At 41.4% G+C, this 24,297-nt stretch overlaps 1 protein-coding gene across 4 annotated transcripts in view; it reads right to left on the reverse strand.

The window, feature by feature from the left end:
* Positions 1-7,540: 7,540 nt before the first annotated feature.
* Positions 7,541-24,297, reverse strand: part of ZFYVE28 (zinc finger FYVE-type containing 28) — a 148,362-nt gene continuing 131,605 nt past the window's right edge. For all 4 annotated transcript variants that reach the window (XM_021550715.4, XM_021550714.4, XM_021550713.3 and 1 more), the window contains 4 exons: positions 24,160-24,276; positions 21,137-21,241; positions 10,745-10,848; positions 7,541-9,854 (listed from right to left, as the gene is read on the reverse strand). In XM_021550715.4, coding sequence (XP_021406390.2) covers positions 9,723-9,854; positions 10,745-10,848; positions 21,137-21,241; positions 24,160-24,276 — 458 coding nt within the window. In that variant the 3' untranslated portion in view covers positions 7,541-9,722. The remainder of the gene's footprint in view (positions 9,855-10,744; positions 10,849-21,136; positions 21,242-24,159; positions 24,277-24,297) is intronic.

Consider the following 24,297-nt stretch of genomic DNA (forward strand, 5'->3'; position numbering starts at 1 on the left):
GCAGAGACAGCCATTACCGAGTGCAATTAACTGCTTCATTACCACCTAAGCAAAACAAACCCATAAATCTCTGCTGCATTTACCAAAAGGAGGGACTGATACCAAGATACAAACACTGTGCTGCAGACCGCATGCATGGCCCACAGCCGCCAGCCTGACACTGGCTCTGCTGCCCAGACAGTGCCTGGAAGGAGATTTTAGATACCTCACACTATTTCAGATGTGCTGACACACACCAGTGAGCCAGCACTCAGCATCCTCATGAGCTGAGCTGCCCCACAGTGTTACAAACACCTGCTGGGATGGAGCTGTAAGCCCAAGTGGGAATAATGGATGTGAGAGCAAGAGTTTAGCCTTTTAAGGTCCACCTTAAGGTGCCTGTGCTTGATGCATCCGGCAGGTTTTAACAAGCGAAATGAAGACCAGAGACTGCCTCTAGACAAGAGCAGACTGCCAAAGGGAAAGGGAACCTACAGGGTACTGATCACTTTCAGAAGATCAGGAGAAGATATAATTTTCAAGCTGAAGCCCAGAGCCACGCCAGGCTCAGAGCCATTCTCATTTTACATGGCACAACACCCTTCTTTACAAGAGTATAGACATTTCCTACAAGCTCTCTTCTTTCCACCAGACACATCTCTAAATAAGGCTCCAGGTGACAGGCAGGGAGCAAAAGGTCTCCCTGGCATGCAGGAGGAACAGGGATAACTGACTCTGAGATCCAAAGTTAAGCTTCAAAGGACCACTAAAACATCAGGGTCTGGAGACTTCAGCCTCTCTAAAACCCTTGGTCTGCTGAGAAGATTAAGGTCTGAGTACAGTAAAAAGAACTGCACTTACCTCTGTGATGAGATACAAGTGATTTATGAAAGAGATTATTCACGGATGCTTGAGATAGCAGGACAAGATGAGCCGATCTTGTGTTCTTGAGTATTTTAATAAGCTCTTCTGTAGGATGGAGATAACATGCCTACAGCAGTGTGAGGGCACAGTAACCAGTGCTGGTACCGTGGCTGGCAGGGGAAGATCAGGAGCACTGTGCATTGTACAGGGTTAAGCCGAGGAAGGAGTTACTATACAAAACCCTACAGACTCGACTGCAGCACAGCATTGCAACATCTCTGCTTCTGGGAGGCCCAAACAAATGTTCACAACAGCACCTTCATCCTGAGCATCTCTGAAGGGATGGACTGGGACAGGGGCTCAGCAGAAGTGGTGAGGGGGCAGAAGCCACTTCTCATGCTCAGGCAGAAGAAAGACATGGCTCTCCCCTCCAGTCCTTCACAGCTGGGTGAGCCTATGAATAAGTCTCTGTTGTGTAAATAAAAGTTTACTTCCATCTTCTATTGTACCTCAGTGTAAGGTCTACGCAGGCCTGGCCACTGTGGTTCCATGCCTGGTTCCTCAGGCAAACCTGCTGTTCCATATCCAGTATTTGTGAAGGAAAACAAAGCAGAAGGATCATTTCTTCTCTAGCTACAGGCAGGGTGTGGAAGCAGTGACTCTGCACAGCCGTGCTCAGCTCCCACACATGGTGCATTGATGGTACCCAGAGCCAGCCTGGCTTGTGCAGGAGCAATGTGTTCAGCATGACACCAGTATTAATGAGCACTGCAGGAAATCACAGCCAGCTCACAAGGACAGGAGACTGTTGTTGGCAAACTGGGAAGTGATTCGTGTAGCTGATTAGGAATTTCACACAGGGAGATTTCTGTGGTCAGGGATTTCCCTTCCCCTCCTTTAGATACTGGGCTCCTAAACGGGAGCACATTTCTCCCTCCATCTCTCTTCCTGGTGTTTGATCTATTACCTTTCTTTTCCTGCTTCTTGTAACAGCCAGTGTGACTCCAGCCCTGGTGCAGGGTTAGCTCTGGGGTGAAACAGGAAGATGGAGAGCACTGGGTGACTTTGCCTGTGCTGCTGCATCCCTCCTGCACATCAGCCCACAGAGTCTTGGTCACTTCCTGCACCAATTTATAAACTGAGGCCACCAGGACCCTGACACCTCTGTCACAGGATAGGTCCACTGAGTGCTTGTTTCTGCCTTAGTCCCAGCATGGGTGGCCACACCACTGTGCCTGTAAGAAGCACCTGATGTTGTTTGTTAAAAATACTTGTGCTCATAGGTATAGAATTCACCTCAACAACCAGCAGCTGGTTAAGCACAGGAGATTCAACCTCTTCTTTCTAACCTGTGTTTGTTCAAGGTGACTCAACTTCTGGCCACTTGGTCCCATTAGAGCCCAGCCTGCCAGACCTGTGCACCAGTGCAGGCATTCATTGATGGCGTCTGCAGCCCAATCTCTTTGATACACTCAATAGATTGCAACTCTGAATTTCCAAGCCCTCGGTCACTCCCATGGCTTTTCCCTCACAGCAAAACACACCAGGAACATTTCTAGCAGGACTCTTGCCTGACACCTTCCCCCATTCAGTTCCATCCTCCTTTGTGCCAGGTGCTTTATCCGTTTTATAAATACCACAAATAAATGCAACCCTGCAGAGGTGACAGAGCTGAACACCAGCAGTACAAGAGCACAGAGCAGCCAAGACACGATTTGGCAGGAACAGACTTCCTCTGGCAGCTAATGCTGTGACAACATCTGAATCTTGGGAAGGCACTGGAAAGGCTCCAGGAGCAGCACATGGGGCAGAGGGTGTTATCACATGCTGCTGGTGCCCTCGGCAGCTTCTGAGATGTCTGTTCTCAGAGGAAGTGCTTTCATAATTGCTTGATTTGGGGTTAATGATTTTTCTGTTTAAAAACAAGCTAATATTAATTCATGATTGGTAGTTATTTGCACTCTACAATTAGAATACACTATGAGAATTATCTGTTGCATGAATGGGAATTTGAGATTTTCAAGAAGTGAACACTTTCATTTCTTACTGCAGCTAGGCAGTAAAAATATAATCAACAAAAACCAATAGCCTCTCTGTCCCTTCCACCTGCCAAGAAACAGTGTTTCATTAACACTGGGTGGGAAGAGACAAGTTGCACTCCCAATGGGTTTTTCTCCAAGCTCACTGGAAATACCCTTAATGCAGTAGGTAAGACAACATCTTGCATTTCTCTTGGGAGTTGCTTTTAGCAAACCAGCCTGTAAAAAAAACCCTTTGGGCAGTGGCCTTTGGGAGAAAGAAGCCAAGGAGCTGACAGCCCTCCAGCCTGGACAGGTCCCAGGTCCCCAGCCCAGGGCTGCACCCCCTCTGGCCTCATGCCTGGCAGTGGCAGAGGCTGCCACTTGTGTTGGATATTTTCAGTAAGCACTTAAGATACTCTTAAGCTTTCATACTTTACACCAGCCTAAATTTTGGATTCTTTACTGCTGCTTTACTTTGGAGTCTTTACTTTGTTCTTGTTCCAGTGTAAGTTAAAAGTTGCATGGAGGCAGCATCTGGATGCAAGTCTGCATCCTCAGATTATCACAAAGCACATTTTGAGACAGACACTAGACACAGCCATATTTCAAATGCTCCCTAAAGGAAAGAAATATGGAAACATTTTCTGAGACTCATTTTAGACTCTGACTCCAATATCATTCCTTTAAAGAGAAAAAAGCAAGAGAGGCAGAAAGCAGAATGTGAGGAACAAACATGACAGTGAAGAACACCTGTCAGGTGTACAGGTGGGCAAGGTTTTCCCGCTTTGTTCTCCAAGCAAGGTTGATGTTCTGCCGTGAAAGAAACTCTAAAAGACAAGGCAATGAGAGGGTATAAAAGAGATCACTGAATTCATTAGTGGTAGTTTTATATTTTGTTCCAAGACACTTGGACCAAGTTGAATTGCCTTCTTTGAACAGAGGTTCTTGACATGAGAAGTACAACCATCTCTTTCATTATTTTTTTTTTAATTAAGGAGGAGTTATTTCTAGACAAAGGAATTACAATCACTGGCTCAAACCTGTAAGTTTTGGTCCTCAAAACTTGCAGCTTTCCAGCAGCAACAAGTCCTCCGAGACAAAAGCAGGACTTTTTGGACTACTTGGGGTTCAGTTTTTACTGCACAATTTTCCAGTATTTGAGAGCATCATGAAGTAGTTTAAATATATTTATGAACTTGAAGTGATTATTTTTCTGTTTATATCTTCAATTATTAATCTCCAGCTTTCTGCAGATAAGCCAAAGAAAGCGAAATCAATTTAAAAAACCAAAACAACCCAAAACCAGCAGGCTTTACTGCTGCATAACAAACAGGAAAGCTGCTAGTGAAGCAGCAATCTCAAATGATCTTGATGAGAAAAAATAATTATCAAGTGCTTCAAAATTTGATCTTAGAGGCTCCCCAAACACAGAGGAAGATGCCATGGTACAGGTCCTTTGGTAATAAAGCCAGGATAATCTCACTGCTCTTTACATACCAGACAGTGCCTTCTCATAACCAAGGATCTGACTGGGACAATCCATGCAGAGCCATTGCCCCAGCCCTGGAATGCTGAGGGACAATTTTCTTCAAATTGTCCAAAAAGGCTGAGGCACTTGCACATCATTTTCAGACACAACTCTTAAGAAAGACATTTTTAACATGTTTTACAGGACATCAGCAAAGACATTACCAGTACAGATGCCATTCAGGACTAGTTCTTACCATCATCTTGCACTGTACTGACAAGCCCATGAACCACAGCCTAATTCCAGCTAAAAATCTGAAAGCTGGCCATTGCTGAAATATTATATGAAAAGCAGTCACCTCAAACATTCCCCCTGCTGCTGTTTTATATCATTTTTATTAACTCAGTGAATAAAAAGTCATGGCAGTAACACCAACATTTTATTGCCCTGTGAAGAATTATGTAAAAGTGCAGAAATACATAAATAAGACTTTCTAGAGTAAGACATGAGTTTAAGTGCTTGTTTAAGTGGTGTGAGTACCTGGCCTGGGGTTATTTTCAGAAAATAAATTCTCTGTATTACGTGAGGTAGTTACAGCTCAGTGCTTGCTGGCTCTGCCATTCCCAGGCACAGTGGTCCCCCAAATCCTGGGCTGTGTCAGACACCTCATGCTCCTGAGAAAGAGCAGATGGGAGCATCACTCAGCAGGCTGGGCATGAGCAACAGCCCCTCTGCAGTCACTTGTGCCCACAGGCACTTCTCACTGCTCCCCAGGGGTGGGAGGCTGAGAGAGTCCTACTGTTGGCTGCTTTGGACACAGGATTTTCCCTTTTGCAGAAAAGTTCAGTCAGAGCCCTAACAGGCTGGTGGTTGTTTGCAGAGAAAAACCAAGAAGAAAAATCAACTTCATACCTTAGAGTGAAACATGAGGGAAAATCACTCTTTACACTTCAGAACCTTCATGTTTAGTGAAAACAAGAAATGAAATGAGTTCATGAAAGACTAATTGCCCAGATTGTTTTATGCATGAGCCCCAGCATTCCTAGCACATGCAGTTACAGCTTGTTTTCAAAGAGACCAATTACTTCATTAAAACATCATCTTCGCACTTCCACAGAGCAGCTTTAACAAGTCTCCTCTTCATCCTTCTGGCCTATTATTTTACCATTTTTTCATTTAAGAGCAAAGGAAAAAAGAGCCAAATAGCAATATCTGTAATTTTCTAACAGCTATTAAAACCTGAGAATTAGGAGCTATCCTTTCTCCACCACAAACTAAAAGAATACTGCAGAACTTTATAAACATCTTGGTGCAAGACCCATGGCATCTCAGGCATCCAGGACCTGTGTGGCAGGATGCTACTGCAGGTACAAGGATACCAAGTGGTTTGAAACAAGCCTGTGCCTGGGAACTTGAAGGGTAAGATCAGGAAACAATAAAGATGAAAGCTTCTTGAGTTGTCTTAATATTTCACTATGGGTAAGATATTCACAGAGGTCACAAAGTAAGTCTAGTTTATACACAGCAGAAAATGAAAGCTGAGTGATGGGTGAGGTAAAGGGTGAAAGAGAAGGAAAAAGACCTAAGGATGCCTATAGAGATGATTTCTTCCAGACAAGCAACATAAAGCATAATTAAGTAAATGCTGTAATTAGAAAATAGAGTTCACAGTAAGCGCTTGACTGCAGCACAAACCTTGGTTACAAATGAAGACATTTGAGCCATCACAATCCCTCTGACGAAGCAGAAAGCAGGAGTCTCCCTGCCTGCATGTGCAGGAGCAGTGCTGCAGTCTGGCACTGGCAGGGAGATGCTATCGGGGGTTGCCACGGAAACCAGCGGGTGCAGCCCCAGCAGCTCTGACTGCACGAACTGAGAGTTCAGCGAGGCTCCGAGGGCTGGTTCCTCCAGCTCCAGGCACGACTGTGATGGGGCTGTGTTCGAGGCTTTCCTGCAGACAATCTCCTGCTCCCACAGCCCACCTTTCCCATCTCCCCACCTGAGTGCAGGCACAACCACACACAGGCTGCTTCCCTCCTCCTTCCCTTCAGCTCAGACAATGCACACAAAGGTCACTCCTCACCCATCATCTCCATCCAGGCTGCCTCTCAGCTGTGTGACAGCTTTCCAGTCTGTTAGAATGCTCTGGACAGGGATACTCTATGGAAGCAGAGGTATGAAGTTCCTTTCACTACAGAGGATGCCTTGATATCCACCTGCTTTTAAAAACCCAGAGAGGGCTGGAAATGCTGTATGATTTGTACAGACCTAAAAAGGATCACTCCAAAGTTTACTGTAATTACTTTCCTCCCCCCTAGAAATAGGCGTGATTCAGAAGGGAACTGCCATACAGGAGAGTCCAGCACCAGGTGAATTATTGCTGCCTTTGGCAAAGCTGCTCTTACCTTATTGTCCTCTTCTCTCCCACTGTGATATCCTCAACAGGAAAGCTGCTGTGAAACATGTTGTATTCTGGAGAAAGCCCCTTTTTGATTAAAAAGTCCCTTTAGGATAAATTTATATTGTTCAGTTATTCATACACACCTGAAGGCGGCATTATTTGCCCGTAAACATTATTCATGTTAATTCAAATACAATCTTACAACATTTGTGTGCAGGTTTCCCATTAAGTTTCCCCATTGTTGCACCACTAAAGCCAAGACCCCAGTGTAATGGAGCTGTAGTATGTTTTCTGTTCAGTGAAATGGCATCCCAGAGCCATGGAGCATTAGGTCCTCTGGAAATGAAAATTAATTCCCATAAAACCTTTGGCAGCTCTATCTCATACAGGAGGCAGAACAAAGCAGCACTAGGCATTTGTATTTCCCAAGGATAACAGTGCACGGAGATCCAAGGAGCACCGTTTTCATTGCAGATTTGTATCCCCCACAGGAAAGATTATTCAGATGTGACACAGGCAGATCAAACATGCCTGATGACTGAAGTGACCATTGACACAAGACATTTTGGGAAGGGAGATTTTCAGCTGGTGGCAAGAGATAGCACGAGGCAATGCTAAGTGACAGGCTGGTACTCCAGCTTTGATTTACTACCCCTTCACTGTATGGGTGATTTCCATTTTCAAATTTAAACCAATTTCTTTCATGTTATTTGCAAAGTGATAAAGAGTTAAGGCCAGTTTGTTTGACAGGATGGCAGCTGTCACTCTATGTAAACAAACCCCAGAATGAAAGAGCAATCCAGCACATGGAAGTAGAAAGTCCTGACACTTTAATTATCTGAAGAGATTACAAGATGAAAGTCTTTCTTGAGGCAAATGTATATTAGTATTGATATAGTCATTGTGCTTTTCAGTAAGAGAAATAGGAGTCTGTATTTACATAAGAAACTATAGTGTCTGAGATCTTTAAATATCATATTTATGGAAATGATTCTGAATTACAGCATTTACAAAATAAAAACAAGCTTAAATAAATATTCAGTGCATTAAATAAGATTTTTTTCCACAGAAGCAACTTTTTGTGCATATTTATTTCACAACTGAAGTTTCTTGCGATTTTTTTTTTGTCCTATAAAAGAAGCATTAAATTTCTTATGTGTTTTTCTCTTTTTTTTTTCCTAAAAATAAAACTGCAATAATCATTGCAATGTGAAGCCTGAGATTTAAGCCTGAATAAGTATCATTGCTTGCACCACATTACCCATCTCCCACCAATCACCCAACCCCATGCCTTTCCAAACTGTAGTGAATGCAGACACTCCAACCCAAGGACTTCATGTGAAGGATTTCAGGGATGTAATGGCAATAAAAAATATAAATAAGTGAAGATAACACATCAGAGCTGACATTGTCTACAAACAGCATCATAAGGCTTGTGCATTACACATAAACTAAGTGAAGCTGTTTCATCTGGATCAAAATGATAGTAGTGCCAAACTGCAGCACCCTTATATGGCTCATTAACACTGAACAGTAAACCACTGAGCAAAGGGAATGTCCCCCCCAAAAAATAAAAATTAAAAGAAAATTAACACTGGCCAGTTTTGCCTTATCATTTTGTGTGATGACCTTTCTCAAGCGTGATACCACCAACAACTTCCTCACCCATTTTTGTATTTATCACTTTGAAACACAGTGTGCAACACCACGAGTCAGGAAAGGGGGCACAGCAAAGAGCTCTGATCTCATTTCCTCTGTAACCACAGCACACACTGCCTTGCTTTTCATGTGGTCAACTCAAAGCAGGTCCAAATGCCTTTGAAACCTCAGTGCTCAGGGACCTCTTACTGCAAACAGTTCGTGCAAGATCATAGCATGAATCCATGTGAGTCTTATTTCTTTCCTCTCTGAGTGGAGATAACAACTATTCCCTGGTGTTTCAAATAAATACAAATGTCTTCTGAGTTGTTAGCATGAGTGAAGTACCAGTATGCACTATTTTACATGGTTACTCTGCCAAATGTGGACAACAAGTACCCTTCTCTGGTTGACCATTCTGTAAGACCTTTTGGATATCTCATTATATAATTGCCTTTTAAAAAACCTCAGTATGAGAGAAATAATTCATCTTGTCTACTAAATTTTGCTGCCAAACTGTCAAAAATAACTATTTTAATATGAATTCATTTATTTGGTAACCACTTCTTCTGAAGTTTGTTATGTTTTAAATGCTGATATAGAAACCATACTTCTGTGTCAGACTTTTATTAACAAAATTTAGCATAAATTAGTCAGATTATAAATACTTCCAAACTCCAAACTATGGAATCGGAAGTTAGAAAAATTTTTAGAAGACAACTTGGAGTTATTGCTCTGCTTGTTAAATAAGAGGCAACAGAAATATACTGTTTTAGGGCCTTCAGGGATTCCTATGGGATTCACTGAAAAATTTGCCTTTGTAAATATTGAATACAGATCTGAAATAGATTTTCTTTTATTAATCTCAGCATAGGTAGCAAAAATCTAGACATGGAGAAGTTAAATGGCAGCAGGTGGGAGAGTGCTGATGCCCACAGCCATGCTGGAATTCCAGTGGGCACAGGAGTGTCTGAGCTTTGGGACTGATCCACGGGGGATGGAGGAATTAACTGGCTACTCTGTGCCTAGCATGTAAGATAAGCAGCAATGCCTGTTCAATACTCTGAGCCCTATTTCCTTCCACACAGTGCATTTGTTCTGCATATGGCATCGTAACATTAATGTTAGAAATTTATGGAAGACTGTACTGTAGCCTTAGAGCTACAGACGCCTCGTAGTTCCCTTTAGCAGCTTAGTAAAATGCAATAAAAACTGTCTGTACAAAATTTATAATAATGGATGTCAAAGCCTACGTGCCCTCACTGGGTCCCTCTTTCAAGTTAATTCTTGGCTTAGGTCAAAGATATCAGTCCATGTAAGACTCCAGAAGCCACACCAGTAGTTTAATATGTCAGATACCAGCTCTGTCGCTATAGAAAGGAGTGACATGGAACATGTAACAGTGAGTGCAAACACGGACAGGCTTCATCTGGCCATAACGAGGTAATGGAGCAGAGTGGGAGGAACAGCGGGAACAGAAGATCTGAAAAACAAGAGGGAAAATTCTCTTCAGTTCCTCTGAAGAACAGGATGGGACAAAATTGACTTCAAGGGAGGTGAGAGAAGATTGTATGAGCTGACATCAGCACTGTCCTCAGCACAGCAAGTGAGGGGCCCCAGCAAGCAATCCCTACCCAGTTTACCTGGCCAGGCTCAGTCCCTCTCGTGAGGGTGCCCAGCACTGACAGTAGCCAAGGCTGGCCTGTTCTCCCTCATTGTAGCTCCATCACAGGTGCAAAGAAGCATCTCTCCCTTGGTTTTAAAGAAAGACTAGAGGAATATTTGTGAATATCTCCAAATTTCATACTCCGGCAAGTCCACTACATGGTTAAAGAAAGCAGCTTCTTCCTTTTTAAATTGTACACCAGCCAGCAAGTGAAATGGGATTGCAGATTTCTGCCTTCCTGTGGTATGACTGCTTTTTTCTCCCTTGCTCCCTCTTCCACCCCCACAGACCTGCAAAGCAGAAGCCCTACACACCAGAGTGATCCTCCAAAGGTTTGGAAAGAAAGCAAAGGGACACCCTGTCCCTGCAGCTGAGCTGTGTGTGCATCACCCCTGGCAATGCAGGTTGCCCTGGCTCATTAGAGCTTATAGCAGTAGTCCAGAGTGACTCTGTTGGAATGGGGAGTGTTCTAAGATCCCAACAGGGAATCCTGCCTTTAGCTTTATACAGCTTATTGCTGTATAGAAGTCAAACTCCTCCCCAACCCTTTGCAAACATAAGCTGAGAGCTGGCAGCCCAGGCACACAGAAGCACCTGTGAACTGAGAACCCTGGTGCACATTTTGCAGTGCAGCCAGGTTTCTGTGGTGCACAGGAATTTGCTGCTGTCTTTGGTGGGAGTTCTCACAGGTCTGACCGAGTCCTTACCTTGCCACAGCTCCGACAGTGGTGCTTCCTGCGAATGACTGTGAAAGGAGCCTTGCATGCAGTGCAGTAGCTGCAAGCTTCATCTGGAACCCAGTCAGGAGGATCTGTCAGAAACACAGCAACAAAAGGGAACACAAATCAAAAGGGAATAAAACCAAACATGTGATTACCAGATCCACAAGGAAGTAGGGAGAATAAAATATAACAGCAGCTGCTTTCATCTGCATTTCTCCAGGTGCTTTGCAAACAGTAGCTGAGTGAGTTCAAGATGCCCAGGAGGGCTCAACTCTCCTCTTCTCTGCCAGGCACCCACCTCTGGGCACAGCAGATCAGGCATTAAAATGGCCCATAACAGCTTTGGACTCAGAATCTATCTTAGTAAAATGCAAGTGGCAGGGAAAAGGAGATAAGCAAAATAAAGTAAGAAGACAAGAGATTATTAAAGCAGAGGTGGATTACAAGTGTTTTTATCAGTGCCATCCACCATCAAAACAAGCTTAGAGCTGCGATCATCCCCAGCCTCTTCAGCCTTCCCTCCAGAAAGGCCAACTGCTTTTCTGCAATTAGGCAAGCAACTGTACAGGTAATAAACCTGAAGCCTGATTACCATCTGTTAAATTATTAGGACTGTTACTGGAAGTCAACAGTAACTACAGCAAAACCACAAAATCAAATGCACTTGGCTTAGCAGAAAAAGAACTTGCCCATTATCACGAACAGCATGTTTCAGTTGTTTATGTCTCCTGTGAGCTCTCCAACCTCCCATAAAAGACAAGCAGGGAAATTATTTGGTTTTGGCAAGGCAGAGGGTATCGGGCTCCCTTCTGTCGAGCTGTTTCTGCTCACGACAGGCTGACATGACCTCAAAGAGTCTGGAGTTACAAGTGTAGAAATGATGAAGCTTACTGCTTAATTAAGTTGGTAAAAATCTAATGAGCGCAAAGGAAGTTCTGTCCATAAGGAATCCATGGACAGGGTGAACATGAACTGCTGGGTGTATTTATCAAAGTTCCCTGTGTGCAGCTTTTTTCTGAGTGTTATTTACAGTTTGCAAACCATGCAATTGCTGATTTATAAACCTGACAAGCAAGATCCATGCCTCAGGGAGCATACTATCAAGCAACAAAATATATGGTGCAGTTAATGAAAAGGTTAAGAGGGGTATAGCTACAAGCAGAAAGATAATTAAATGAAAAATCCACTGTTTTGTTCCAACATAACTATGACCAGTTTTCATGTGTTTGTCACATTGCAACATTTGTCAAATTAAAAGTACAAAGGACATAGCATTCAATGTAAGAAATTGTTCAAAAAGCAGATTAATAAAAAAAAAAGAGAACTTAGACTTTAACTCAGCTTTTACAGGCTTCTCTAAACTATTCTAGAGGTTGAATTAGCTTAAGGAAGCTATCCTTAACTTAATGAGCACATCAGTCTGATAAAGGCTACACCTGCAGGGCCAGTAACCAAACCCAGAAGTTGATGTGCAGAGAAATGACTGATGTGGTGGAAAAAAAAGGCGACTGCACATAGAAGAGTTCACCAGAAAATGTTCTGTGGGGACACAAGGCTACAGATTCCTGGTTCAAAGGCAGTGTTTCCTTCAGCAGCAGGGAGATACAGGACTGCCAGCTCAAGTCAAGCATTAGTAACAGTGGAGCCAAGAGATTTTTCCTTCCACTTCTTTTCCTTTTCTGTAATCTCCATAGATACTATGGGAATCTTTCCCAGTGAAACTTACTCCTAATATCAGTTTATGATGCAGACTTTGAAAACTTTGTCACTTTCTCTGATCTGAAACCATGGCAAGCCTGGAGAATCCCCATGTTCTCCATCCAGGAGGCCCCTTGGGTTATCACATGTATCCAAAACAAAGAGCAAAAATATGAACCAATAACAATGTCCCTGTTTAAGACTTGTCTCTATAGATTATGTTTTTAGGGATTTAACTATCCACCAATTCTCACTCATTTTGAAGACAGCAAAATTTAGGAAGTTATTCAAGCTCTGTGCCACCAGGTCTCCCTCTGCAGATCTGGTGAAAGCAGGCTTGGTAAGATGCTCCGTTTGATACTGATGCTTTAAAAACTGCATTGCAGCGCGGGCTACCAAGTTCAGATAGTTACTGATTTTAATATTCACAGAAAAGCCACAAAGCACAGGCCCTTTCTGTACCCCCTGCAGCATCCCAATGTGATGTGCCACTTTGCAGCAGCCAAAGCCATCATCACTCCTTCCCTCAGATCTCGGGCAGGTCACACACAAGCCCACCCAAGGACTCTGGAATGCAGCAACAGAAAGCAGCTTTCTTATCAGCTGCTTAGTTTTTAGTTTGGGTTTCTTTGAGGGGCTTTTATGGTTTGCTTTGTCTTTTGTGGGTGAAAGACAGTGTTATTTTTTTCTCCTCCTCCCTCTATATTTTTCTGTTGTTGCCCTTGAAGTGCAATGCTTAAGAAGTTATTTTTTAGTTGATCTTGCATAGATTTGCCTCCATGCTACAAAGAAAGAATAATGACCAAAAAAACCCCCAAAAAACCTAACCCCCAAAAAACAAAAACAAAACCAACCAAAAAGCAAAAAAGACCCAGCAAATTTTGATAAATAATGACCTTAAACTAATAATAATCATATAATCCATAATTCACAGTTACAGAATCACTTGACTGACAGATTAATTAATCTGAAAACTTTGTTTTTGTAACTTCATTTTCATAAAAAATAATTCACAACTTATTGGCAATGCACAGAAACAGTACAAGCCTCTCCACAGAACACTCTCTCACAGCAGAGGGACTCTCTCTGCCTCCACACTGGTGTCATGTCAGCTGATTCACTAAATGTGAGTGTCACTAGGGTGGCTAAGGGGCTGTTTCCCCAGACAGTGACTCACCAGCAGGGCTGCACAGCCAGTCCCGCTGCCTCAGGGGTTTCGTGCCCTCCCAACATCCCAACTGCTCACACCAAGATCTGCTGCACTGCAGCACACCCCCAAATAGTAACACTTGGTTATGTAAGAGCTTTTAACATTCAAAATGCTGTACAAATGTAATTGCTTTAATCCTCATCACCCAGCTACAGTCAGTGTGTGGGGAGAAATCAGGAGAGGGATGTCTTGCACAAAATCAAAGTGGTGCAGCACTGAAGTAACATTTGAAATAGGGAACTTTGGGCCACTACCCCAATGCCTTTCCTTCCAGCTGACTGAAAAAGGCCTTACACTGCCTACAAACACAGAGCTGTGAGACTGTGCCCTTAGAAATAAAATGCAGTGGGAGTGGAGCTGGAGTGCTCAGCATGGCAGGAAGGATGAAGTCCTGATGATTGGGTCTCTCTGAGCCCATAGAAGCCCCCGTGGATCCCACCCTTGGTTCCCTTCCCCAGCCTCATCTGGCTTAACCTTGGCAGTGGCCTCTGACTTACACACATCAATGTCTGAGTCACTGGGGTTTTTATAGGCCAGGCTATTGAAATACTCTCTGAAGAGCTCTCTCATGAGGGGATAAAGCTCCATGGGAGGAGCAGAGCGTGTTAAACCCCGAGCAGGAGCCTGAAGATGTGCTGGAAGCAGGGCAGAGCACTGCTCCCAAGGCTTTTTCTGTTACAGTCCTTCTCCAGGCTATGCTGCTCCATTAGCTCTGCATGCTGCAGCAAATAGCAACATCCAGTCTCCAAAGCATTATCTGCCTGTGCTTCAGGGATTTGGACAAGGAAGGGAGGGAAAACCTTGTTCCTGGGCTAATTGGCCCAGTGCTTTATCATGCAATGAGAGCTTGGAGAAGTCTGCTGGGAAATGGATGAAGTCCACAGCACAAACATCAAAGAGGAGGAGGAAGGGAAGGAAGGGATTAATGAGACAGACTACAGATATAAATTTTAGAAGAAAACATTAAGAGCATGCACAGAAAAAAAAGGCAGAGAAATGAAGAGAAACAAGTATTTAAATGAATAAGAAAGAAGTTTAGAGTAAGGAAAAAGCACAAGATAAATGGTGTTAAGACTGGAAAAGGCTCTTAACTATTCAAACATCTTTCATGACAATTTCTCATAAATCATGAATTTTTACAGTATTTTTATTTATTCTGTAGCTTTTAGCATTCACCTTTACATGCCCATATTACCTCATTAGCTAAAAACATTTTCTGCTCCTAAAGTTAAAAGTCAGATAAATTCAAGATGCTGGAGCTTTAAGAAAACCATAATAATGGACAAAAAACCCCAAACAAACTAAAAACAAACAAACAAAAAAACACCCACCACAGACAAATCAGAAGCATGCACACCACAACTCCCTGCTGAAGAGCAGCTGCTAAACCCTAAGCTTGTGCTGCTGGTTTTGTTACAGCCAGACAATTCAGAGAAAAGACCCCTTTCTGCATCTTTTGTTTTTATCAATTATTCCTAATGCAGAACTCCAACTGGAAGTTCCTCATGTGTGTTAGATTTCAGAGCACATCATGCAAAATTACCCTGATTACACTTCCACCAAAGTGACCTGCAGAGGGCTGCTCCTCCAGCAGCCTGTGGAGCTGACACCACTGCAGCCAGCACAGCACTGCCCTGACAGCTGAAAAAAGGGTCAGATGGGCTTGATGGTGCTCTTCTGATCAAAGCAGGATTGTAAATTCTCACAGTTTTAAGCACAGAAAGTTGAAAACTAAGGTGACTTGACTTTATCCCTCACTTCAACTGCCACAGTAAAATGAGCTTTTTTTGTCCCTCATCACACCTGATTTTCTACATGTCATTCCGGGCAATCTCTGACTTTGATGTAAGATTTCTAACAGGCAATTGTACCAAAGTAATTTTTGTCCTTGCTCAGAAGATTCAGTGCTGATTACAGCCAGCTTGACATTTTTCAAAAAATAAATTTTTATCCTTAATATAATTTGATCAAAATTTTGGGGCTAAGGGAGAAAAGAGGTACAGACTTCTTAGCTTCAGCTCTGGTCAAATAGCTTTCTTAGGATGAAATTTCTGTGCAAATCTAGAAAGCTTTCACCAAGACACAGAGCTTTGCAAACTTGGGCTCAAGCCTCTGCTTGAGCATCACCTTGAATGATGCCATCCTGTGTCCATTCTGTCCAGGTACATGATCAGCAACTCGTTCTTTGGGCAAATTAATTATGTTCATAAAATGGAGCAACTCTCATAGAAAACATTGGTTTTCATTGAGATATGATCCAAATCTTTACTTTAAATCAGATGGAGCAGAGACTTGGATCTTCCATCTAACCATTGACGGAAGAAGTAGGAAATAGGAATATTCTCTTACCAATCTTTTTAATATAAAAAAGTTGATAATGTAGATCTACATAACACATACCAGAACACTCAAAATATGCATTTATTAGACAAAACCTAATTAAAATCCCAGTTATGATGTTACAGAGTTGAATAAGCCTGTTCTTTACAGTATTTAGTACTGCACCAAAGTCTCAACAAGCTCCACATAGTGCCAACAAAGAGGGGTAGTCTTTGAGGAGGGAAAAGGCTTTGAGGAAGTTCTTAAAATTTAAGTCAGACTGAATTATTGCACTACAACCTAAAACCTGTAAGAATCCTGTAATTCTACATGCATGATCAAATATGTTCAGTTGATTATAAAACATTGCCTCCATATGGGAATTTGATTCCTCTCTCACACAGTGTTAAGGAGAGCTGCTGAAAAAGCAAAAAATGAGAAGTTATGTGGCCAGAACATGTTTGGCCACTGAAGTGTTCAACAGTTTAACTTCTTTGATTTACAAGGTGTTGCTGGTCATCATAAGTAACAGATGTGTAACTCACTTTCTTAGCCTGCCTTTAACTTCATTAAATGGATACTTTAAAATACTTGCATATCCCTCAGTTGTAACAGATCAGCCTTCCTGAGTAATAAACAACGCCAAAATACATGTATGGTAAAACTCAGATTTGCCAAACTTTAGTATTAAAATCATCAAGCTCACAAGGATAAAGGTAATGCTCCCAAATATGGTGAGCAGGGCCACATTTATGCTTTATCCCATTAACAAACTGATAAATGAAAACATAAAAAGGCAATAATTTTGAAGTCAAAGTTAAGAAGTTACTCTATGTGTGTGCACACCTATGTATATACATGGCAATCTGCTAGCAAATACAAAGCAAGTTTTGTGTTTTCTTCTAGAAATATGATGCAGATACATAAATGGCAGAAAGACACCAAACTTCTACTTCCCCAGTGTTTGGTCTTTATACAGCTGTACTGGATATTAAGAAAGACACAGCTCTGTACAGATCAGGGATGAATTTACACTGCATTAAATAAGAGGCATTTTCTTATATTTTCAAATGCAGAGGTTTCCTTTACATTGTGTGTGACCCATGCTGCCCACTCTCAGCAGCTCTCATCCAAGAGTGGTTTGTTCAGTCTTGGATGACATCTTGGGTGGAAGCTGACTGAGAACTCAGGAACTTCCCAATAAGGTTCTTCCTGTGCTGGTTTGTAGCTCACCAGGGCACAGGGAGAAGGGCAGTCCCATGGAAGTTCCCAGCACACAGGCCCTGTCTGCTGTTACTGCAGTTCAGAGCAAGCAGCACTGGCAGCCAAAAGCCCAACATTTCTGTCCCATTGTAGCCTGCCACTGCAATTTGTTTTGAGTTTATACACAGAACTTTACATCTCACTGGCCATCACTTCCATCATACAACTAGGAAAAGAAATTTGACTATGTTTAAAAATTACTTATTGAATATTGCATAAATTAATATTCTACCATAGGAAAATAAAATTGTTTTACACTCTCTCCCTATAAATATATATAATTTTTTAATACTCTATGAAGTATAAATGTATATACTTCCTTGGCAATAATCTTAGAGCATTAGGACAACAAAGATTAACAGACCACAGGCTCATGCTTTTGTTTTGGAATTCCAACTGATCTGTAGTTTATTGTATTTCAACCTTCAGAAGGTCATAGGATTTAACTCTTAAACCCTTGCCAATGTCAGTTGGCTCATAATAAACATTCATATTTGTTTTATGACCCAGAGCAGCTGGTGGGTTTTATATACAATAAGAATGAGAAATCTGACAAAAACAAGTGATTCATCTTCATAATGTGAGTAAAGGCTAAAACCTTCAGTACAATCTTAAGGCCCTTTATTTGTTCAGGTTGCTGGCTTGGTTGCTTGGTTTCCATTTTTTTTTTTTTTTGTTTTTTTTTTTTTTTTGTTACCATTGATTGAATACAATCTAAACCATTTGCTACATTTGGTTAGAGGGATTTATTTGATAACAGGGAAGAGCTTTCCTGGCAGGTAGCTGGCTGGACCTTCTCAATTTGATACATACTCTGCCACAATGGCAGAAGGAAGAGCTATGATATACTTCTTTGCTTTAAATTGTTTTCATTTTCAGTAGGAATAATTGAGTGACCTGAGGTATAGAATTGACGTACAGAAAAGGAATTAATTAATGCTCTCTTTGATGCAATGCTCTCAGTCTTTGCATTGAATCTATTTACAGTGATAACTGTGGTGTACTCTTGTTGATGGCCCATGGCCCAGATTTGGCCTGAAGGACAAACCCACCAGGCTTGCTGCAAGAAACAGGGAACAATGTTCAAGCAGCAAAAGTTGCATTATCCACCAGACATCTTCCACCTGCACCCAAACATCACCCAAAGTCAGGGGCTGTTCCTTCCACAGTGGCCAGCAAAAACAAGATACATGGGGAGGTGTTGTAAGGGGGAAAAGGCACATGGCTGCTGCGGTTAAAATCCTGGTAGAACTTTATGCCTCATCCTGGATGCCTGAGGGATGGCAAAACCATGTATCCCATCAGCAGTCCCTGCATGCCTCAACAGAAAAACGTCTGTACAGTGTTGCCAGCAATGACAACTTGTGACCTGAAGGGACAGGGATTTAGCATGTATTGGAGGTGAGGGGTGTTTCTAAAGTTCCCATAAATTCAGCAAATTGACCCAACTTCAGATGCCCTTTTTAGTAGACTTTCTGTGATTTCCTGTGTTTTGGAAGGTGGAGCTCATCTCTATACTCTTCAGCATCCTTGGTCTCTTTGGGATAATATAAAATTCCTGCCCAACAGGCTTGGAGCCAAGTAACAGCAGACTACACTCTTCAGTTCACACAGAAGAGCTGCACTGGTTTGTATGAGTAGATATTTACAGCATAACCACTTACACATAAGCCAAGGGAAAGAGAAAGCCTGCAAGGAGACTGGTGCAGACATGGCCAAGCCTCCCAGTGAGCCTGTGTGAGCACCAAAAGCAGAGCACCTGCTAATTGGTTTGTTGAGAGGATATGTTAGCATGGGACAACATCAGGCCAAGGCAGCCAAGCTCATCCTGGCATCCACGTCTACTTATTCAAAAGGGACTTGCTTATCCCACAAAGATCTGCTTTCTGCCATGCAGGCACACATAAAACACCTGCCATTCTGGGAAAAAAGTGCAGGCAGGGGGTTGTTTTTGTTGAAGTTACCTGCATTTGCTATAAATACTACATATCTGGTTTTACCATTCACTTAGGGCAGGGACATAGCTGATTCATGCTGCCTGGGTGCTGCAGGGCCTTTTGTACCTCCAAAGATTCCCCTTGACTGTGTTGGCCATAACATCACCTAAGTACCCATGGTCCTCTTCAGTAAAGAACATCCCAACTCACTTCTCCAAACATGAAACATTCCGCATGCCAATAGCAGCTGCCATGAAAGGTTGAAGAACTTTAAAAGCTGAGCAACATGCCAGGGAAGAAAAAAAGACTTGGCTGTGACAAAATGTACATTCACAGTGAGAGAGTTATGTAGCATCCTGCCGTTCAGAATAACTGGCTTTTAAGTTCTGCAAGTCAAATCCACCACCAACAGCATCAGCATTGATCCAAAACAAGAGACAATGAATTGAAATGGTAGAGAAGGAATAATCTTGCACTCTTTTGCAATATAGCCTATACATGGTAAGGATTTTGCTTAAAGATTTGTTCCTTCCTGCACCTTCTGTGACATTCTGAATTACAGCACAATAGAAAATCAATTAAAATAACTACTGAATAGTTCTTTATCTGCCTCCAAATCATCTTCCTCCAGAAGAGATAATATTTCTACAGTGCATTATACATGAATTAGCCCTGCTGTTTTAAATAGATTAGATCCTTTAGCCTGAAGCTTCAGAAGAAGGGTAAGCAAGCAAACCATGGGTTTTATATAACCACAAAACAAGTTATAAATATGTAGTATTGCTCTAAAATCTAATCTTTAAGAGTTCATTTTTTCCCTCAGTGATTTCTGATCTTTATTACAAATGACATGAACCAGTATTTCTTTTCTCTTGGTCACCACCCTCCACATACAAGCAGAGGCACACACTGCTTTATCACCCAGCTCTGTCATCCTGCATTCCAAACCTATCACTGGAAGGACAGTAGTGTACATGGACAAATATATAACAATACATCAAAGCTTTAAAGCACAAGGATATTACTGCACACTTGAGTTTCTGGGAAGCTGAGACAGTTTCATAGCAGATGGTCGTCTTGTACTTCTCACTTGACCACAGACATGTTATGGCACTGGTAATTGGGCTCCTGGTGTGCTGAAACCACCACTTAGCCTTGAAGATCAAAGCTGATTGCTTTCTTGTTTGCTCCATCTCATATATCTCTTTTCTTATTCTTTGACTGCAAGTGCTCTGATATCTTTTAATCCATTTTTTATACTGAGTTTGCCATAATAGGACTTCAGCCCATAACTAACTCTAAAGAAGCTCAAATTAATAAAAGAGAAACAACTCGTGAGCTTTCAGAATACTTGAACCTCAACCAAAACTTTGAGACTTGCATGCATTTTTCATTCTTACCATGTACTCAGCGAGATTTGAACCTCAACAGACTTATTTAAAACTATGATTTTCTTTGAAATAATATGATGAAGAATGTGAAAATATTAGCCAAAATATCTTGATCAAAGACCAAAGTAAAGAAAATATGAAAGGTACTTCTACCTTGGGATAAAGCAACATACAACATATCCACATGCAGCAAATGATACAAAAATCCTCTCAAGATTTGGCTGAGAAGGGCTTAGGGTTTTGTATCTCACATAGCCCTCAGAAACTCGTCAGATGTAACATCATGCACTGTATTAAAGCCTTTACTGTACAAATCCTTTCTGCACTGATACAGAGAAATTCATACTGAATATGACAATTTGTGGATAAGAGTTTCACAAGGCTGTTAGAAAAAACCCGAAAGAAATATGTTTGGTTTACCTTCTGGCTTTGTCTCAAAAACAGCATCACAACATTTTTTACTCACTTTCCAGAGCCAAACATTAAAAGACTTTTCATTTTAATGATCACTTTTTTATACATCATTGTCTCATTTTAGTTCTATAAAAAAAGAAAATACCTTCAAAATCCCCATCTCTGGCTTTTGCTGCAAGTTCTGAGGATGATATACTTTCTTGACATAAAGCACAGTCTTCCAATGCTGCATTCCTTAAACCATGATTAACTGTAAAATAATTCAAAAAACACTCATATTTTTCCAATTTTCACTTAAAAGAACTTGTTAGAACTTCTAGGATTAGACCATAGTAGCACCTTCTTGGACTTCTTGCTTTTTCTCTGCCCTGACACAGTGATTTACAAGTCTCCTATTCTTTGGGATGACAACAGAAATGAAAGATGCTGTTATTACAGGACATGTAGTCTTCTTACTTCTGCTAGTTTAGCTGCATCTACACTTTATTTCCCAATTCTTAACTTGGATCCTTAAATACAAGTAGATTTTGAGAACAATGAAAGATTCCCAAGGTGAATCACACACATCAAAGAGAAACTTCACCCCAAAACTCCCCTTTTTTCACTCATTTTGTTTATGCTTACTTTTGTCAATACCATCTTTCTTAATGCTAGAGTTCATCCATTAGAAATTACATCCATCCAAGTAGTATTGATTAATATATATTTCCCAGTGATAGTTCTTTACTGCTCCAGTTTTTTATTACTCTTATTTGGAAGTTCAGGAGCTCTTGTGTTCTTTTTCTAGCAATTCTGTCTAACCCCATTTACTTATTTTTTTAACAATAAAGAAAAATCAGTCTATTTTCCCATCATGACAGGCTGCCACCACAAAACTGTTGTGGAAGTTTCAACAAAAAGTAACAGAAGACTGTAATGCATGTGCAGAATTGGTACTGGAATGTAGGTTTTTTTCTGATGACTTGATCCAACTTTTTAACTGTTTCACATAAAAAGCTCAATGATTTTAAATGAAACTGGGAGAAATAAAAAGTTTTCAATCTGGAGGAAAGGAAGTAGGAAAAAGAAAAGAGCTCTGGTCTGGTAGTTCTAATGATTACAAAGGACAAAGGTAATTGCAGCCTTGCTGGGATTATACTGTTAGTCTTAAATAAGTTAGTGTCGTGGTTTGACACGGAAAGATAATTTTTTCCGGAAGGAAGAGGTCAATTTAGATATTGACTAATTGAAAGTAGACACGCCTCTGAGAACACAGAGGGGTTGAAAGCAGAATTCCCAGGGGAACTCGCTCTCTTTGGTTCCGGTCAGCGTGCAGTGCAGACCTTCCCCTGCCCAGCCACGAGCTGGGTGGGGGAGGGGAAGCCCCATGGCCTGAGAAAGGTAGGCCGAAAGCCCCAAGGGTGGTAGAAGGACTGGAACCGGGCTGGCCCCTGCAGATGGAAGGGTGGAAGAAATCTGGAATGTCTCCATTTCCCTCCCCCAGAGTTCCTCTCCCGAGAGGGAGAGAGAAAGCCGCAAGGAAGGAAGAGCGGGGGAAGCTGCAAGGTGTCCAGTTGTGTGAGAATTACTAAATGTCCAAACATCAAACCATCCTGAAAATTCAAACTTTTAACCCTTCCTTAAAAAATGAAAGCTTTATAAATTTTCCTTTCCCCTCCTCAATTTAAAAAAAAAAAAAAAGAACACTTTAAACCCTGGGATGGGATGTTGGAAAGAAGAATTCTAGATGGGAGGGGGACAAAAAGTGGCTTTTAGCTAAACTTTTCTATGTTAGCTACAACCTAAACCAAATCTTCTCCTTCAAAAGAGACTGTGTTTTGGAAAAATGCCAATGAGTCAAGAAACCTGCTTCAACTGAAAAAAAACAAAAGTAGAGTGAACAGAGAAAAGGTTAAGGAGTTTGTGGTGGCTCCCCCTGCCCTGGAAAAGAAAAGAAAAGAAAAGAGAAGAAGATCTCTGTTCTTGAGCCCTCGGCCCCAGGGAAAAATGGGGAGGAACTGTGGTCCCAAACAATGAAAAACTAAACTATTGTTTTCTCCCCTCTTGGCAGGGCATCCTTGAAAAAAAAAATCCTAAAAACAGTGACCATCCATGCATTAGTAGTAAAAGCACTGTGCATAGAAAAGAAAAGAGTCACCATGACAAACTTTTTTCTCCGGGCGGTGCCATGTGTGACATGGAAACACAAGATGTGGAGCTGTATTTCTTAGGGGGTCTGTGGCACAGGAAAAACTCTGTTCCCTCAATGAACTGAATATCGGTTGCTTAAAAAGTAGAAACCTGATTGGGGTCCAGATTGTGTCTCACTATAGTTTGTTGGAATTGAGTGGTGGGGAAAAAAATGTTTTGCAAAGTTTTCATTTAATCTTTGTGTGTTTTTTTTTCCCCCCTTCTTTAATTTTCTCTTTTCTTTAGTAATAGTAGTTTAATAAAGTTTTTTCCTGTTATTAAACTTAGACCTGCTTTACTCTATTCTAAATTCCACTTCACAACATTCCAAATAAAAATCACATTTTCATAGAAGCACTGACATTGTGCCAATGTCAAACCATAACAGTTAGCAGACTTGCCACTTAGAAAAGAAATAATAAAAATGGTCACAGAGGAAAAAAATATCTTTTGTTGGTTCATGATCTAGTTCTGGTTCCATTACTTTAATTATCTAGAAGTGAAATGTGGTATTTTTCTATCTTGAAGCCAAATTCTACAATTTCTTCAAGACAGGACAGAATTCAGCATCTTACTGAGCATTCCCATCTTATAGTCTGTTCTTTGGTAACTTAAAATGTACCCAGTGTGAAACAAATCAGGGGGGAAAGAATCTACGAAGTCTAAACCCTGCATAAATCATGGGCTATAAACTATATGGCCTATAAACACTGTGCTGCTGTCAAATATAGGAATATGGAAACAGCAGATGAACTCTAAAGAGTTTAACTCTTTAGTATTTGCCTTAAGACAAACTCCTGTGTTCTATACAGTTACTTCATCCTGTTTACAGTCTGTTTCCATGACTCCTTTTAAACTGAGGTGAAATCACTGTGCAGTGAATCCTGTCAAAAAGATAATATGTTAAGGGGATTTGTGTCAAATAGTTTAAGGATTCCCACCAGGAATTCTTCTATTAGCAGAAATTCATTATAGAAAACAAAAGTTTAGATCTTTTACCTTTCTTCTGCTTTTCCTTGTCTTCTGTTTCAGGTTTGGTTGCCATGACTTCAAACAAGGTCTTTAAGATACTTCTCAGATCACTAGCATAGTTTGTCTGCAGCTGGTCAGCAACACCTTAGAGTTTCAGAAAATGGA

This window comes from Lonchura striata, chromosome 4, assembly GCF_050655825.1.
Source record: "Lonchura striata isolate lonStrDom1 chromosome 4, ASM5065582v1, whole genome shotgun sequence".
NCBI classification, from domain to species: domain Eukaryota; kingdom Metazoa; phylum Chordata; class Aves; order Passeriformes; family Estrildidae; genus Lonchura; species Lonchura striata.